The sequence below is a fragment of the Pongo pygmaeus genome, chromosome 9, assembly GCF_028885625.2.
Source record: "Pongo pygmaeus isolate AG05252 chromosome 9, NHGRI_mPonPyg2-v2.0_pri, whole genome shotgun sequence".
NCBI lineage: Eukaryota > Metazoa > Chordata > Mammalia > Primates > Hominidae > Pongo > Pongo pygmaeus.
In genome coordinates this window covers 79,144,519-79,162,573 of record NC_072382.2, presented here as the reverse complement: position 1 = coordinate 79,162,573, position 18,055 = coordinate 79,144,519, and the positions used below count along the sequence as shown (strand labels likewise).

Sequence of the window (18,055 nt, the reverse complement as noted above, 5' to 3'; positions counted from 1 at the left end):
GAGATCACTTCCACTCAGCATCTACCAAACCTCCCTCACACTCAGTCCCTGCCCTTCCAGCACACCCCTTCTCTAAGCCCTCCACATGTTGGAGGCAGCACACTTATTCCCTGGAAGCTGCAACACAGTTCAGAGGTACTGGGCTTGCCCCCAGGGACCCTCTAGACCTGGAGTCTTCGCGTAGCCCTGGCCCCCTTACCGATCCAGCAGGTACTTCAGATACTCCGAGCAGTCCTGCTGGGTGCCAGGGCTGAACCAGGGCGTCCAGGATGCGGAAAGGAAGTTCTCTGGGGAAATGGCAGGCCGCTAGGACAAGGCAGGCGAAAGGCATGGTCAGGAGCAGGAGGCCACTCACCAGCCAGCTCTGCACAGGTTAGGCCTGAGGGTCTACCTCATACCCTCGGCCTCAAACTTCCTGGCCGCCTCCATGAGGTCCTCCCGCTTTCTATTGTCCCTGACCCATCCCAGCCCACATGTCCACGCCTCTGAGCAGGGCTGAGCAGGGCATCAGGCTCAGAGAAATGAACGAGCCTCTAGGAATCTGCTCTTCCTAGCACACCTCAAACATTCTCTCCCGTCAAGATGAGTCCCAGATACAGCCTCTTCCATGTCGTCTTCCCAACCCTCCCTCACTGACCTTTCCCTTCCCTCCATGAGCCAGGGAGGGATTACTCATCTCTGTGCCCCCACACAGAGCTTTGCATAATCCCTGGCCAAGGGCTTTAGGCTCCATGAGGGCAGAGATAGTGTTTGTTCTGTTCACCTCTGTACCCTCAACAGCTCTCAGGCTGCCTGGCCATGTGGGTACTCAAAAATAACAGCAGAATGAAGCAACACGCTGTGGTGTGACTGTGTCCTCCAAAAAGCATGTGTTGGAAACATAATCCCCAGTGCAGCAGTGTTAAGAGATGGGACCTTCAAGAGAGGATGAGATCCTGATCACTCTGCCCTCAGGAATGTATTAATTCCTTATCACAGGCCGTCTGCTTTCCCAAGCAGCCACAGATTGACAGGAGCAGGTTCCTGATAAAAGGATGAGTTCACCCCACTTTCCCTTCTCTCATGCATGCTCTCACACCCTGTGATGCCTTCTACCACATTGTAATGCAGCAAGAAGGCCATCACCAGACACAGCCCCTCGATCTTGGGCCTCCCAGCTTCCAAAACTGAGAAATAAATTTCTTCATAAATCACCAAGCCTCAAGTATTTGGTTTTAGCAGCATAAAATGGACTATGGCAACACCATAATGCGATGGACGGACTGAACTGCCAAAGGGAGAGATTGGGCAGCACAACATGGAACAGGGCTCAAGGGGGCCCGCCTTCTCCTGCCCCAGCAGGGCACTAAATCAGCTCCATATGCCAGCCCGGCCAGGGGCTCAGCAACTGACATGGGAGATGACAGCCAGATGCAGGCAGGTCCTGGGGAAGGGAAAGGTGTCCATGTCGGAGCTTGACCAGAGCTGCCTCTCCACCCGCCTCTGACTGCCCCTACACTCACCTGGCTGTGTTCTAGGAAGCCAAAGAGCCACTGCAGCTTGGTCATCAGGGGCTGTGAGTTGTTCTCAGTCAAGCGGAGCACACAATGTCTGAAGCTTCAAAACAAAGCAGGGGCACCCAGGGTAAGCCATGGGCCCCCAAGCAGTCTCTAGTCACCCATGTCACAGGCAGCCCAGAGCCTCTAGGCCAAAGGCAGAACAGACATTTCTGCCCCAAGACGGAGCCAGAAGCCAGGGGCTGGGGAGGAGGAGCAGGTGAACAACTCAGGCTGGGGTATCTGAGGTCAGGAACCCAACAATAGACATGTTTTGGACAATGAAGGGTACAAAGGTGACCCTTATAGCCCCTTCCAGCTCTGAGACCTAACTTCAGGACTTAAAGATTCAAATGTCCTAAGGTCCCGTGGTCCCAGGATTCTAGGGTTAGGACATGGCACAGGATCCATGCCAATACCATCCCAGCCACAGCAGCCCCTGGCACACCCTTCTTAGCTGCTTCCCTGGGGAAAGGCATTCATCCACCTCCAGAGCAGCAGGCTCTGCTCTGACCTGGGCCCTCCAATCGACTCCTACAGCCCCTGTCAGGGTCCTGGCCCCTGCCCCTAGAGCCACCTCAAGCTGTTTCCAATGAGGGAGGCAGAGGTCAATGTGAGGAATACGCTAAACAAAGAGGACCCTTTAGGGATGGGTAGACAGGCTCCTAGTGGGAAGGGTCTGATCCTATAGGAGATAGCTCCCCTCCCTACACGAACATTCTCTGGAGCAAGCCAATTCCCAGGCCCCAGCTTATCTCCTGTTCTCACAAGCAGCTCTGGGCAGATTGGCCATGCACTCTCCAAACTCAGCCCACTGCACGGAAGAGCCCTACGCAAAGTGTGGGCCACTTGGCCGGTCTCAGAACAAGGTAAGTTCAGAAGTTGAGTGAGCACTTAGAAACATATATAGCATTTTAACATCACAACAACCATACAAGCATGTGACCGTTTTTCCAGTAAGTCGTTTTGTTATATTTTACAAAAGTAATATTCTGCAGCAGACTGGAAATTAGAAAAGAAAAACAAAACTAGTCCTTCACCAGGCGTTTTGAGAAGAACGTGCACCAGCAGCACCTTAGAAAGACTTGGAGATCAGCTCCAATCTCCCACTGAACCTGACGCTCAGAGAAAAGAAACTGACTTGAGGACATACGATAAGCCAGAATCAAAGCTTATTTTCACTGAATCAAAGCTGAAACTTTGATCTTTTAAGTAAGCCATAAGGTAGATACGTGGCCATAGACTATAAAGATTGTGTTTGTTTCATTTTAAAAGAGAGAGATGTCTAATACCAGGATGGGTGGGAGTTCTACTCTGGAAGACAAAATCCACCCCCACGGACTCTAGAAGAAAAGTCAGTGATGTCAGCCAACCCAGAGCAGACCCCACTTCCCAGTGCTGCCCAGCCCCTTAAGCCCCTTCGTGAGTTCCCATCCAGTCCTGACCTGCCTTGGCAATGGCCTGAGGCTCTCTGTCCCCACAGACCTCAGGGAATCATGCTGGCAATGCAAAGCAAGGCCCATCCTCTCCAACCCCTGGCCCCGACACCTTTCCACCTATCATCAGGGAGCCCAGAGGAGAGAAGCAAGGGCAGACAGGGAATTCCAAAGCAGCACCTACTCAGACGCCATGAATAAGGCCTGAAGGATGCTGTTGACATAGCATGTGTTGCCTAGGTTGATGAGACCAATCTTGCCCGTGTCTGACTTGGCCATGAGCCGGGGATAGAAACCCGCCAGCTCGCTCTTCTGCGAAGTCCAGGCATCCTGCCCCAGCAGCTGCTTGATGCGGTCCTCATTGGGAACATGGAGGTCCTGAGGAGGGAAATAAGCAGGCAGTCAGGATGGTGGGCACCAGGGTCAGTTCAAAAAAATACCACCTCTTCTGGGAGACCTTCTCAGATACAGCCAACCCCAAGGCCTCCCAAGCACACCCCCCCACAGATGTTCTGGGGTGTGTGTGAACAGTCCCCTGCTTCCAAACCCATTCAGTTGACATATGGGCTGCCTCCATGGTCTTTCAGGTCATGACTGCCTTAAGGTGGCATAATTCCCATTTTATAGATGAAAAAAATGAAGATTCAGACAGAAAATAATTGTCCAGGGTCGCCGTCAGTAACTGAAGAATATGCATGTTCTATAAAAGAGCTCAGGCAATGACAACCCTGGCCCACAGGCCAAATCCGGTAATGTCAGGATGTCAGTGGCAGCCCCAACTCTGGTCCACACTAGCTGTCTGGCGGTGGTGAGGCTCTCTGATTCAGTTTCCTCATCTGTCAAGTGATGATACTCCTACCTTGTGTCAGTTTGGCATCCTACATTTTCATGTGGGCACACAATGATGTGCACATGTCCACCTTTTACTTTTAGATTTGCAGAATCAGCTTTCAAGAAAAGAGAGTCACCTCCCCAAAATCTGACCCTACAGTCAGGACAGTGGGCGAATCCCTGGGGTCTGAGGTATGGGTCTTGGTCCTTGGCATGCTTCCCACTCATTATCTGTGTCACATCAAACAGCTGCACCTAAGAATACCACCGAGCACTAGTTCTAATGATGCTAGAGGTATCTTCCAAAGAACATCTAAGCACCACATCCTGCTACTTAGAGTTCAGCAACATTCATAACAGTTCCTCTAGCGCTGTTCTTATTTCCAGATCCTGGTCACAGTGCCTTAGATTTGTCCAAGGCTCCACAGAGCTTCAAAACAGCTCGGCATCCAAAGCCCTCGTCTCCCCGGTGCACATCTTGTGGCTCCCACAGAAGGTCTTGCTCACCCAGTGGGGTTTAACACTTGTGCTCATTCACCTCCCAGGATCATTTATCGGATAATTTATCAGAGCAGTCAGTCACTTCTCACAGATGATTTAAAAACACACACACATAACTAAGGAGATGCCAGCAGGAAGACAGATAAGATACAGGCTCAGTATCTTCTTCATCCCTTCTTTTCTCTTTTCATGATGCCCTATCTAATGTCCTCCTCGCCTGCCCCTCTACCCCACAACATGAACAAATAGAGGCAAAAAGGCAGACAGAACCCCACACATCCGTGCACATGCAGAGAAGATGCAAAAATATCCATGCTAGGAACAAAATCAAATGCCATTATTCCCAAAGAAGGTAACTTTGTACTCGGGAAAATAAAAACTTCAAAATAACTTAAGAACCTAATAATGTTACTAGAAACTGATGTGCGATGGCTCCCTTGGCAAGTACCACAGGTCCCAGAGAAACCGCCACAACCTGATACATCTGCCTAAGTCAGAGAACTTTCCAGAACTTATTTACAAAGGCATATGTACAAAAGGATGTACTCATAGAACCCATGCAAAACAATTTTATAAGCAGTAAAATCCTATAATTTGCTGCCTCGCCTCTCAAACTGGCTTGTACCAAGGAGTGTTCGAAGCCACAGAACAAATGTGAAGCCATCTTTTCTAACATTCAAAGAAAAATATGGGCTGGGTGCGGTGGCTCACACCTGTAATCCCAGTACTTTGGGAGGCCAAGGTGGGTGGATCACCATCCTGGCTAACACGGTGAAACCCCATCTCTACTAAAATTAGCCAGGCGTGGTGGCAGGAGCCTGTAGTCCCAGCTACTCAGGAGTCTTAGGCAGGAGAATGGCGTGAACCTGGGAGGCAGAGCTTGCAATGAGCCGAGATCACGCCACTGCACTCCAGCCTGGGCGACAGAGCAAGACTCCATCTCAAAAAAAAAAAAAAGTAATATTAAAACATGTAAATGTGTTTATAATTACAACATACATACTTGAGTCTTTGAGATAAAGTGAGGTTGTAGACAAACTCAGAGCTCATGTCAGGCTACTTTGGGGTGAGTTCCCCTCTCTGATGTCAAGCACTTGGGTGGAAACGTTCGAGAAGCCCAGATCTAGCCGAGTGGTGCAATCTAGTTTTCAAGGCACTGCTCTGCTGATTTTTCTGATCTCGCTTCTCCCTCACACATTACCACCAAACTAACCTCACACGTTCTCACTTCCATGCCTCTCCCTCCGATGCATCCAGAGTGTCCTTTTCCAGTCCCCATCCAGCAAGATCACACTCCTGTATCCCTTCTCTATGAAGCTTTCCAGGATCTTCTCAAGGCGCAGGGTCCTTGAGAAGGACTGTATCTGTATCATCTTATAAAGCCTAACTCCCTGCCCCTACTGGTACAGGTATGTGCAGACTCCTTTTGTCCCCTGGATCAGACAATCCATGGGCCCTACTGTGCAAAGCCTGCATCTCACTCATCACGGGTTTTCCTCAGTGCCCGGGGCAGGGTCCCTCCTCTCTGCCTGCACCTTCATTACAGCATTCTCCTACAGCCTTGCTCAAACAATAACCCAATCATTTGCTCACAGACATCTACTAGGCACAAAGATCAAAAGGACAGGGTTCCTGCCCACAGACGCTCACAGTCTAGCAGGAAACAGACAGACCCAGCCACAGAATCTCCAAGCTTTCCTCCTACCTCCCTTTCAATGTAGAAACCCTTGGGCAACACACCTGACACAGGAAAGTCCTCCTCATCCACCTCCACTGTCGGGGTCTCATGACCTATCATGGCAGCCCCTTCCATTATAAGTCAGCTTTGATTATCAAAAAGTTCTTTCTCCTGTTAAGTTTGAAAAACTGAGAAGATCCAAGTAAATAACGGAAGTTTTGTTTGTTGTATCTACCAACTGTCATGCATGCAGGATTCTTCCTTTGTGTGTTTTATAATTTTGGGACTATAAACTCATTTTCAGTAGAACTTTACCATTATGGCCTGATTTATGTCTTTCTACCAGGTTACCCTTGGGTACTACAAGTTTATGACTACTTTTAATGTGGGGAAGGGCCACAACCCCCAAAATGATATGAATTTGAACCCCTAAATCCACATGAGAGCAAGCCACTGATTACATTTTTTCCCCCAATCCAGAGCCCAGATGAAGCCAGAAAAGTTTCCCCCATGTCTATTTAAAACCATGTGCATATTTTTTCCTAGACCATTCTTTCACTAATGGTACAACCTTTCTTGGGTCCTGGCTTTTAGTGGGCTTCTTAGTGCTAACTCCCTGCTGGGGATAGGCCCTAAGTCTGACCTCCTGTCCCTACCAACTCAAGCCCCTTTGTGACTGAGATTGGCCATCTCAGCCACGCACTTGCCTCACCCCAAAGGAAAAAGAGCATTGTTTCTCACCTACCACTCTGGAATTCAGTTCTCTCTTCCTTTTTGGCCCCTGGGGACTCCCCCTTACTTTCTTGCAAGCTCAGCTATGTACTTAAAGTGATGTTTGTTACATTTTAACAAGCATTTCTAGCTGTTTTGTAGCAGGACACTTTTCAGGTTATCTCGTCTGCTGTGCTGCAGATGTGAAAGTCAGATCAAAGGTTCTGCAAGGGCCACCTACCTAGACCCCCTCACCCCACCCAACCTGCCTTCTCTATCAGACAATGGGGAAGGCCTCTGCCATCCAGACTCCAGCTACATGTCTCACTACCTCTGTGACTTTGCACAAGTCACCAAACTTCTCCAAGTCTCCCTTTCCTCATCTATGAGATTGAAATGAACCATATCATCTTTGTAGGTTTCTTGTGAGCATCAGAAGACAAAATATACAGGAAAACAATGTCAAGTGTAGCAGTAGCCACAGATGTTAGTCATTGTCAGATCCTAGCAACCTGTCAAGCCCAGCCTGTTGAGGCCTCTAAGAAACCTTTCTTCTTAGAGGCCTCATCTGTCTTCTCTAACTGGAGAAGATCTTTCCTTCCTCTGGTTTCTCATGGCTGTCAAGCCAAACCTTGTGGACATTTTCAAAAGCTGCTCCGACCAGAGTTTCTTGTATCCAAGTCTGTCACCCTCACTAGGCTGCGATCCCCTCAATGGAGGAGACTCTGTTTGCTTCATGCCCATACCCCCAGTTCCCAGCCTGGACTTGGTGCAGAGCAGGACATCAGTAAAGTCATGTGAACGACTATAAATTATCCCTGGTCTGGAGTGCTCACGGTCTGGCAAGGGAGGCAGACAGACAGTGATAACATGTCACAGAGGGATGTACCAAGACTGGGGGAGCCCAGCGAGGCCCTAGCCCAGCCTGGTGGAGGGCATGGGAATACTGAGAGTGATCAGGAAAGGCATCCTAAGGGAAGTAACACTAGAACAGAGACTTATAAGGTAAGCAGCAGCTGTCCAGGCAGAGCAGAGAAAGAGAACGTGTTTTAATTTCCACACTACACTGACAGAGAAGGGTTTACGGTTAGAGAGCACAGTGTGTGCAAAAGCCCAGAGCAGCCAGGAGGCAGCCCAGCCCACTTGGGGAATGTGGGTGGCTCAGTGTGCTTAAGGCACATGATGGACCTGGGGAGGTGATGGGAGACAGCCAGGCACCAAACGACGGGGACTGCCACCAAGCTGTGGTATGGCCCACAGGAAGGCCCACACTGGCACCTTTGTCAGAGTGGGGCAAGGCCCAAGTAGGGGACTGTCACTCACCTTGATGGCCTCCATGACAGGCTCATACAGATCTGGGAAGCCCGGGAACCGGAACACCATGCAGTGGACCAGCTCCGCCAGCTGCTCCAGGCAGCTGGTCCCCGAGTTCGAGTCCTCCTTGACCAGAGAGGCTACCATGCGGGGGATGTGAGGGAGGAGCTGTGGGAGCAGAGCTGGGTCAGGCTCAGCACCAACCCACCCACCTGAGACACACCTGTGTGCCCGCCTGCTGACAGCACACAGCACTCTCTGAGGTAGGGAGGCTTGCCCACCTGACCACTGTCCCCTGACCCAGATGGGGCTCTGAGCTCTGCAGGCAGGTGACTCCTTTTCCCAACAATATGATCTAAGACACCCTGCCTCAGTTTCTTCATCTGCAAAATAGGATGACTGCTCCTCTCCTCACAGCCAAAGGGAGGCCAGAGCCCATGATCCAGCTGCTTGGCCTCAGCCAAGTGACCTGCCCCAAGACCCCAGGGGCAGCAGGCAGGGCCCTTATAAGGGGCAGCAGGCAGGGGCCCTTACCAGGTGGAAGGCTTCATGGGAGTGCTGGAAGGTCAGAAGCATGTACTTGAGCACAGACAAGGCAGCTCCCCGGACGATGGGGTACAGCAGCTTAGAGAAAACCTAGAAGACAGTCCCTGGTCAGGAGTCCCCGGGCTTGAGCTGCCAAGGCCAAGTGCAATCACAGGCCTGAGAGGGAGCTCAGAGACACCCTAGAGTTCAAACCCATGCAGAGGGATAAACACTGAGGTGCTCACAGACCCAGATGGACAGACAGATGGTGAGATGGACAGCAAGATAGATTTCTGAGGAATGGATGGACAGACCAAAAGTCAGACACACATACTTGGATGAGTAGTCAGGGAAACTAATGGGGAGAATCTGAGGCCCAGAGAGGGGCAGTGAATTCACCCAGGTCACACAGCGAGCTTGGCGGGGAGGCCCAATGCTCTGACCTCCCAGACCTGCACCGCCCCTGGCAAGAGCCTAGTGCAAAAGGCTGTAAGTCTGGGCTAGGACAGGGGCACCAACCTTCTCAATTTTGGTGAGCGAAACCTCGATCAAGATGCTGAACTTCTTAACAGCAGCCAGGCCCTTCAGCAGTGCAATGATCCACTTGTCAATGTTCTTCCCCAGGGGCCAAGACACCCAGTCAATCATCCTGGTGAGGGGAGTGACAGTGACACAGGGACGAGGGACACCCAAAATGCTGGGGTGAGGGCAGCCCAGGGGCCATCCGTAATGTCCTGGGTTCCCACATTGACTCACGCCTGCAAAGGGCAGCCCCGGGGTCTGTGGGCTGAACCAGACACGGCTGGGAAACGCACGAGCCCAGCATAGCCACCTGCCAGACACTGAGGCTTCCAGCCCACCAGGAAGGGAGCCAGGCCCTCTCGGCACCCCAAGCCTCGCCCCTCCACACTGGGCTGCAGTGCCAGAACAAGGTTTTCAGCTGCTTCTGCCTGGAAGGGCACTGCCCCTGGGCCAGAACCTCTGGCTCCAGCAAGTCCTTGCTGTGTGACCCAGAGCAAGCCACTTCCCCACTCTGGGCCTCAGTTTCTTCCTCTGTAAAATGGCGATAATACCTCCCTCAGAGGGTTCTTGTATGGATTAAAGGAGATAACAGCAGCTAACACTTAGGTCGTATTCACCATTGAGCAGGATATTCCATCAGCTTTACATGTATCAGCCCCTCTGGACCCCACAACACAGCCTGCCTGTGCGGGCTAAGCACACAGCTGCCATGCAGTCAGTGCTCAGGAAAACAGCCTAGACTCAGCGGACTGTGCTAGAAAGAGACAGAACCATGACAGCAAAGTCGTAACAATGATGATAACGGCGTCTCCCACAGCACAGTTCTAGACACATTACGTGTATTATCTTGTTTTACCCAATTTAATCCTCACAACAACCCTAGACGATGGGTTTGGTTATACTCCATTTTACAGTTGAGGAAACTCAAACAGAGAGATTGAGTAACTTGTCCAAAGTCACACAGGCAAGAAGTGGTAGAGGCGGGATTTGACCTCCAGCAACTTACCTCGAGAGCCCACACTCTTACCCACTAAAGGCAAGGAATCCAGGAAGGCCCTACGGAGACGGTGGATCTGCACACGGGATGGAAAGAATGGCAGAGGGAGGCATGCCAGGTGGACGGGGTCTGCATAGGCAAAGGCCTGCAGGGAGGAGGGGAGCGGCATATTCTGGGACAACTGGACAGGCAGGTGCGTCTAGATCACAGGGAGGAGGACGTTCAGATGAGGTGGGGGATATGCAAGGACTCTGTGAGCTGAAAAGCACCCAAACTCTGCTTCTCATGTTTGCCCCACTCAGAAAGCACCTCGTGAAGCACTCTCACCCTCTAACCCAACCCCAAGGACACCTGACAGCTTCTTACACCACCACCCACCTCTGCTTTTACAGAGGGGGAAACTGAGGCTGAGAGCTCACTGGCATGTCCAGGGTCACACTGCTGGTACCTGGCCTGACAGCATCACTAGGGCAGGCTCTCTGTGTCCTCCACATCCAGCCCCAGGCAAGGCACAGAGCAGGGCTCAAGAAAGGATGGATGATGGAACACACATGAGGGCCTGGGCCCTCTGACTCCAAATCTAGCCCAGCGTCCCACCCAGGAGAAGCGGCTTCTGAGAGGAAGAGAGGGAGGGGCCCCAGCCCTGATCATGGCTCAGCCTCAGTGTCCCACCTGCTAATGGCAGTCAGCATCTGCGAGTCTGTCACACTGTCATCATTGCTGAGGTTCCGGACAACACCATCCATGAGCTCCAATGGGAGGTGCTGGACCACGCTGGCCAGGGCACTAGATGGTGGCTCCTCCTCTGGAACAGGGGACAGGGCTGAGCTTAGCAGGGAGGCAGGCCCCTCCCTTCCCCCAGCATACCATGCCCTGCAGGAGCCAACGAACCGGGCTGGGCCTCTAGGAAGAGCACAGCAGAGGCCACCCCCTCTCTTACAGCAAGCAAAGTCTCTGGTTCCACCTAAACTCACTCAACAAACCTTCACTAGCACAGCCTTGGGGCTATTCCTGTGCTGGGCACAGACGAAGCACTGATCAACAGTGGGTGTAAGGGCAAGGACTTTAGAAGGGGAAACGCTGGCGCTAGAGAAGGTGGGAGGGCTGTGTGGACTGGAGGAAGGAGATACTCCAAGTGGAGCCACACAGAGGCCTAGATGCGAAAGAGCATTTCCTTCTCGAAGTCTGTGGTCCTCAATTCTTCACCCTGCCAGGTGCATTCCCTTCCCTTCCCCTGGAGAGCCTCATCACCAGGGAAGGCACACATCTGCTTTCACTCACTTGCACTGTAGTCTAAGTTCCACTGTTGTCAATGGAGGATCAAGATTTTACGTTTCTGAGTCTGCATAGGAGACTCCATCACCTCTCCACACCCTCACCTCTGCCTGCCCAGGGAACCTTGCCCCTGCTGCCAGGTGCCACCAATCTGTCAACTCCTGGCTCTAAAGTGATAGCTTCTATCAAACTCACCTGACCCGAAGACCATAATGACCCCCCCCTCCCCCGCCCCAAATCCTGTGGCTTGCTCAACTTCCCGTTCCTCCCTCTGGCCAGGCTGACCCGTATCCTTCTCACACCAGTGTGCTCCTCCCTGCGTTTCCAACACCCACTGCAGGAGAGGACCCACAGCAGGTGCTCTAGACAGTTGTGCCACCTACATGAAGGCAGGCTGCAGCCCTCCACCTGAGCATTCGCCGCCTGGCACACTCGTGCCACACGGGCGCCCGCATGCAGAAATCCACACGTACAGCCACCTGCCCAAGCGCCCACCCAGGACCTCCGCATGCCCGCTCTCCTGCCCCGGCCGCACACGCACCTGTGCAGGAGATGACTGCGAACAGCTCTTTGAGGCAGGGCAGGATGGCGGCGGGCTGTGCGCGCCACAGCTGCGCCAGGAGCCCGCTCACCTGCTGGGCCTGCTCCAGGAACTCCACCGCGCCCTCCTCGCCTTCGGCTGGGCAGCGGAAGCGGCCGAGGCAACGCACCAGCTGCTGGCAGAAGAGCAGGCGGTGGGGTCCGTCGGGCACACAGCGCGGATGGCGAGCCAGCAGCCGTGCCACCTGCGCGCAGGCCGCGGGCCCCGGGCGCTCGCACACGGTGCGCAGCACCTCGCGCCGCAGCAGCGCGAACACCTCGTCGGCCGCAGGCCCCTCGGGCAGCAGCTGCAGACCCAGCTGCACGCAGGCGAGCGCGCGGGGGCCCGGGGGGCCGGCGCCACCCTGCAGCAGGCGCAGCACGCGGCGCGCACTGAAGAACTCGGCGAAGACGTCGGGGTGGTGGCGGCCGGCCACGTGCAGCAGCTGGCAGCCCACGCGGCGCGGCAGCTCCTCTGCACCGCCCACGTAGAGGCGCGCGCCCAGCGCCAGCAGAGCCAGGCACTGCTCACGCTCCAGCGGCTGCCTCGCCGCCTCCAGCACGCGCCGAACAAGCCCCTGCTTCACGCTCACCGGGTATGACGACGTCACCACCGCCTCCAAGATCTTGTCCATGGCGCCTGCGCTGCGGGGGACAGGGAGCGAGGTCACAGCCCGACAACCGCGGGGCTCAAGAGTTCCCGGTGCAGTCCCCGAGTGCTGAGACTTAGGGCAAGCAACTCAAACTTTCTGGGCCTCAGTTTTCTCATCTGTGAAATGGGGCAAGGGCGTCATTTCACTGCGAGCTATCCTGATGAAGTAAAGCACAACGCTTGGCACATAATAAATGCCAGGGGCCTGCGTGGTGGCTCACACCTGTAATCCCAGCACTTCGGGAGGCCCAGGCAGCAGGATCCCTTGAGCCCAGGAGTTCAAGACCAGCCTGAGCAACAGCGAGGCCCGTCTCTACAAAAAATACAAACATTACCCAGGAGTGGTGACACACACCTGTAATGCCAGCTACTCTGGAGGCTGAAGTGGGAGGCTCACTTGGGCCTGGGAGCTCGAGGCTGCAGCGAGTGGAGACCATCCCACTGCACTCCAGCCTGGGCAACAGAGACCCTGTCTCAAAATAAATTAACCCCAGGGACTTGTAGCTGTGGTTGCTAAGCGCCTTTAATCGCACAAAGGCTATGTGAGCCTCCTCCCCATCCTTACCCCTTTGCTCCTCTCTCCCCAGACCTCCCTGGTGACCTGTCCACTCTCAGGGCAGGTAAGAGCAGGATCTAGAAGCTGCTGTCCAGAGTCTCAGCCAAGTCATGTCCATGGGGGAGATGAGATGGGGCACACACAAAAAATCACATCTCTGTGGAGAAAGGGCAAGAGGCCCCAAGGGAGAACCGACAGAGGTCCCAGAATGCCTCGCACTCTTTCTGCCTCACCTCCCTGCTCCTTCCCCTACCCCTCGGCTAGACTCCACTTCGTGCGTGTGCTGGGCATATGCCTGACACGTCCTTATCTCCTGAGGCCCCCACGACCACCATGCTCTCACACAACCAAGCAAGCGTCTTTTCCTTCAAAGCCTATCTAAAGCACCTGTCCTCAGTGAGAACAGCCCTGGTCCTCCAGGCCGGAATCCATTCCCCACCCTTAATTCCTACAATCACCTGTGGCCTCTTCCATTACAGCTGGAATCAGTTAGTGCTAGCGTGGTATGGGTCCCAGTCTCCTCCACCAAAGCACAGCATCTCATCTCCGCGCTCCAGCCTGCACACCTAGGGCTCTGCCTGCCTCAGCCCACACCAGCCTGTCACCCTTGGCTCACCGTGTGCCCTCTGCCCCTGGGCCTTTGTGTATGCTCTTCCCTCCCCTGCAGACCTCAGCTGAAAGTCACTTAATCAAGGAAGCCTCACCTGATCTCCCTGCCTGGGTCAATCTCTCTTATTAAAAATTAGAACATCTTGTCCTTCTCCTTGGTAGCACTTGTCATGATTTCTTGATTGGGGTCAGCCTCCCCTCCAATGCTGTAGATGGTTCTTGAGGGCAGCTTCAGGTTTTGTTCACCACAGTATCCCCAGCACCTAGCACAGTGCCCAGCACACAGGCATTTGCTGGATGAGCAAATGCAGGGTGCAGTGTGAGTTATCTCTACCTTACTCCTCTGAGCCATAATAGCCTTCCTTCTGCCCTTCTCCTCCACCTCGCCTGTTTCCTGAAGCCTTTGTCCCACACCAACCCACTTTGAGCCCTCTCATGCAGGTTCACATGGGCACAGCTTGCTCTCTTAACATCTAACACTTAACGCCTCTCCTGGAGCGCAGAACCATTTCTTTGCTTCGATGTATAACCCCAATCTAGGCAGGACCTGATGTAAGACTCAGCAGACAGTAGGTGTTCAAACTTAGGGGCTCAGTAAAAACTACTCTTATGCCTGAGAACTGGAGCTACAGTGTGGACAAGCCTTAAATTTCTGGGATAATAAGCTGGAAAGTTTTATTCAGAATCACAGATATTCTGGAACCCCAACTATGTACTAGACCCAGTGAGCTCCCGGCTCTGTTCTAGTTCTCAGCTGTGACCTAACCTCCATTGCTGCATGTGTTACGATGCAAAAGGCCCATTTGTTTAAATATCTGTCTCTCTCACCAGGCTGAGCTCCACCAGGAAAGGGCCAGAGCTTATTAGTCTGTGGCTAGCATCTCTCATGCCAAGAGTGTGTGCCTCTTAAGAGTTCACTGTTGGTTAGAGGTTGTAACCATGGCAGACATCAGTGGTTCCCAAATCCTGGCCTGGATGCCTCAGAAGCACCTGGGCACCTCCTACGAGTTCAGATGCGGCCGGGCACGGTGGCTCACGCCTGTAGTCCCAACAGTTTGGGAGGCCAAGGCAGGCAGATCGCTTGAGCCCAAGAGTTCAAGACCAGCCAGGGGTGGTGGCGAGCCCAGGAGGTCAAGGGTGAAGTAAGGCAAGATCGTGCCACTGCACTCCAGCCTAAGTGATAGAGTGAGACCCTGTCTCAAAAAAAGAAAAGAAAAAGTTCAGGGTCCACCCTAAGCTTCCTGAATGAGGAAATGAGGGAAATGATATGTTCGATTCTGGGTTCTTTTGTTGTTGTTGTTTTTTTTTTGACTCTTTGAATGCGGCTCATCTGGGATACATTCTGGTTCCCATAAAGGTTACTTAGGCTCTCTGAGCTGGGCACAAGGAAGTTCTCAGAAAATGTCAACTCCTGTTGCTTCAGAAGCAAAGTCCTTGCCTTGAAGGAGCTTCCAGTCTGATGGGGGAGGCAAAAATGTTTGTAAGGGTGCCCCTGCAAGGCATAATCTCAAAAGGCCTATAAAGTGTCTTTAAAAACTGGTCTCCCGGCTGGGCACAGTGGCTCATTCTGTAATCTCAGCACTCTGGGAGGCTGAGGTGGGCAGATGGCTTGAGCTCAGGAGGTTGAGACCAGCCTGGGCAACATGGCAAAACCCCGTCTCTACAAAAAAAAATTACATCAATTAGCCAGGTGCAGTGTCTCACACCTGCAGTCCCAGCTAGTTGGGGCTGAGACAGGAGGATCACTTGAGCTTGGGAGGCGAAGGTTGCAGTGAGCTGAGATCACGCCACTGCACTCCAGCCTGGGTGACAAAGTGAGTTCCTGTTTCAAAAAACAAAAAAGAAAAAAAATTTTTAACTCTCCCTTCAGCCCTGGTCCCCTTTCCAGGCAGTGCCTGTGACAAGGCAGTTGCTGTGGCCAACCTCCCTCACATAAACAGTCCATCCTCCCAGACCCCTGGGATGGCTAGTGGATTTCATATGCTTTCAACCCAGGATGCCAAGAAATCCTGGTACTCAGGCAGCCAAGAAGAAACCCTAATCCATGAGGCATTGGCATCATGTGTGAAGCAAGAGGGGATAGGGGCAGGCAGAAATGGAGTTCTGGGGACAGGGAAGACTCTGGTAGTAGAAAGAGTACCAGAAAGAGTAGAAAGAGTATCAGACTAGGAATGAGGAGTCCTACATTCTAGCCCTGACTCATTGTGTGACCCTCAGTAAATCATACCCATGAGCCTCTTTTCTGTAAAATGGGGACAAATGCTATTAGACTGAACCACATGGAACCGAATGATCAAATGTTGGCAATTTCATGTTGTTCTACCTAATACCACATAAGCCTGGCAGCTGACAGTTCAAATAGAGCTGCTCCATGAGAGCTCTGATCTCCAAGGCCAGCCGGCAGCCTCTGCTCAGTCTGTAGCCAGGCCACAGCAAGCAAGCCCTGCCCACCTGCCCCAACTCCCACGCAGGCAGTCTGAGGACAGCTGTCACCATGGTCACCAGCAAACCCACTCAATATCTTGGATGCACTCACACAAAAGGGTTTTAGAGGCTTGCACCTCACCTGGCCCCATCAGGCCAGGGAAGGGAGGACAAGGCCAGCTATCTCACTGGCAGGAATGGTGAAAGTGAGGCTCAGAGAGGTAGAGGAACATGGCCTTGGCAAGGCAGGATTAGAACCTGCACTCTGCCTCCCTCAAGAGGGCTGGATTAGCCTGCTAATTAGCCTGCTAAGCCCCGGGTGAGGAGATGGCCTGTCCATGCTGGCTCTGACTCAAGAGACAGCTGCCCCACGCCAACCGCAGCAGCAAACAGCAGCCGTGTCCTCCCCCAGGAGAGCCTGCGTTAAAAGCAGAAGACACAGGTTTTCTGCTTCAAAATCATCAGGTTACCTTGGGCGAGCCCCTGCCTGGCTTCTTAGCCTTCTCATCTGGAAAATGGGGACTAGTACAAGCCTGCCATTCACAGGGTTGAGACAAGGTATAAAAAAGATGAGGTCCTGGTTAACACGGTGAAACCCCGTCTCTACTAAAAATACAAAAAATTAGCCGGGCGTGGTGGCGGGCGCCTGTAGTCCCAGCTACTCGGGAGGCTGAGGCAGGAGAATGGTGTGAACCTGGGAGGCAGAGCTTGCAGTGAGCCGAGATCGTGCCGCTGCACTCCAGCCTGGGCGACAGAGCAAGACTCTGTCTCAAAAAAAAAAAAAAAAAAAAAAAAAAAAAGATGAGGGCCGGGCTGTCATGAGTCTATCTTTGGGCCACCTGGCACTGATGGGAGACACAGACACTGTCAGGGAAAGGAGACAAAGAGACACGCACTGCTGATCCCGCTGATTCTCCAAGGCATTTCCTCCATCAGCCCTCGCTGCCACCTCGATGTTCCCAGCCCCACCCAGGATCAGTCCCCTTGACTTCTTGCCTGGACTAGTGCAGTAGCCTCCTAACCCATCTCCCAATTCCCTCCCTCAATCTATCCTCCAACAGAGGCATGTGTCCTGGAGGAGAACAGAGTCCAGGCTTCGAGTCTAGCCCAGCCTCCATGGAGGTAGGTGTTCTTTCACCTCTGTGATCCTCGGAATGCCCAAATAGAAGGTGACTACCTGCCCACCCCTTAGCCTTTCCCAGCCAGCACTGCTGCTCCTCCCAAGCCCTTGCCTCATACCCCTCGCCCTACTGGCATGACAGCCTGAGGGGCGTCCCAGCAACACCAGCACACTCCAACGCACGCAGTGAGCACTCAGGAAAATCCCAGTCCCTCTGCCGAAAGACCCAGATCCCTTCACCTGTTCCTCTAGGATGACCCTCAGAGTTTCTGCTGAGTGTTGGCTGATCTCTGCTCCTGCACAGTGGAGCCTGACTTATCTCCATCACCCCAAAGCACCCAGTGTGTGTGTGTGTATGTGTGTATACACAACTCCTATGCTCAGCCCCACTGCCACGCCCTGGGCCCCCGCTCGGGCTTCATCATCCCTCGTTGGTCTCTCCAACCCACCCTGCAGCACCGTCAGATGGAGCTTATTACACGGTAAGCGCCGTTCCGTCCATGCCCCTGCTCAGAACTCCCAGCACTCTCCAGCCCCTTGGACCCGGAATAAGGTCCAAACTCCTGAGCCGGACATGCAAGCCCTTTCTGTGACACTCAGCTGATGTGGGGCAGGGGTGGAGATGAACTCAAGCGACATTGCTCAGTGGAGACTCTGCAGACATTGGAGCAGGCGGCTGTTTCCTGACTGCTACTTTGCACAATGTCCCCTCTACTGAAAAAGGGCCTCTCCCTCTTCTCTCCTGGAAAATTCTGACTCACCCTTCAATGCCCAGCTCACATGCCCTCTC

At 53.2% G+C, this 18,055-nt stretch overlaps 1 protein-coding gene across 11 annotated transcripts in view; it reads right to left on the bottom strand.

The window, feature by feature from the left end:
* Nucleotides 1–18,055, bottom strand: part of USP35 (ubiquitin specific peptidase 35) — a 37,164-nt gene that overhangs the window by 16,769 nt on the left and 2,340 nt on the right. For 5 of the 11 annotated variants that reach the window (XR_010127709.1, XM_054437861.2, XM_054437864.2 and 2 more), the window contains 8 exons: nt 11,867–12,549; nt 10,723–10,855; nt 9,051–9,180; nt 8,541–8,642; nt 8,016–8,174; nt 3,156–3,349; nt 1,503–1,596; nt 200–306 (listed from right to left, as the gene is read on the bottom strand). Coding sequence is in view for 10 of the 11 variants with exons in the window: in XM_054437861.2 (XP_054293836.2) it covers nt 200–306; nt 1,503–1,596; nt 3,156–3,349; nt 8,016–8,174; nt 8,541–8,642; nt 9,051–9,180; nt 10,723–10,855; nt 11,867–12,539 (1,592 nt within the window). In the remaining variant the exon portion in view is untranslated. Of the gene's footprint in view, nt 1–199; nt 307–1,502; nt 1,597–3,155; nt 3,350–8,015; nt 8,175–8,540; nt 8,643–9,050; nt 9,181–10,722; nt 10,856–11,866; nt 12,550–13,121; nt 13,270–13,816; nt 13,985–18,055 lie in introns of all 11 variants that reach the window. The other 6 variants (XM_063672112.1, XM_063672111.1, XM_054437866.2 and 3 more) reach the window with 4 other exon arrangements.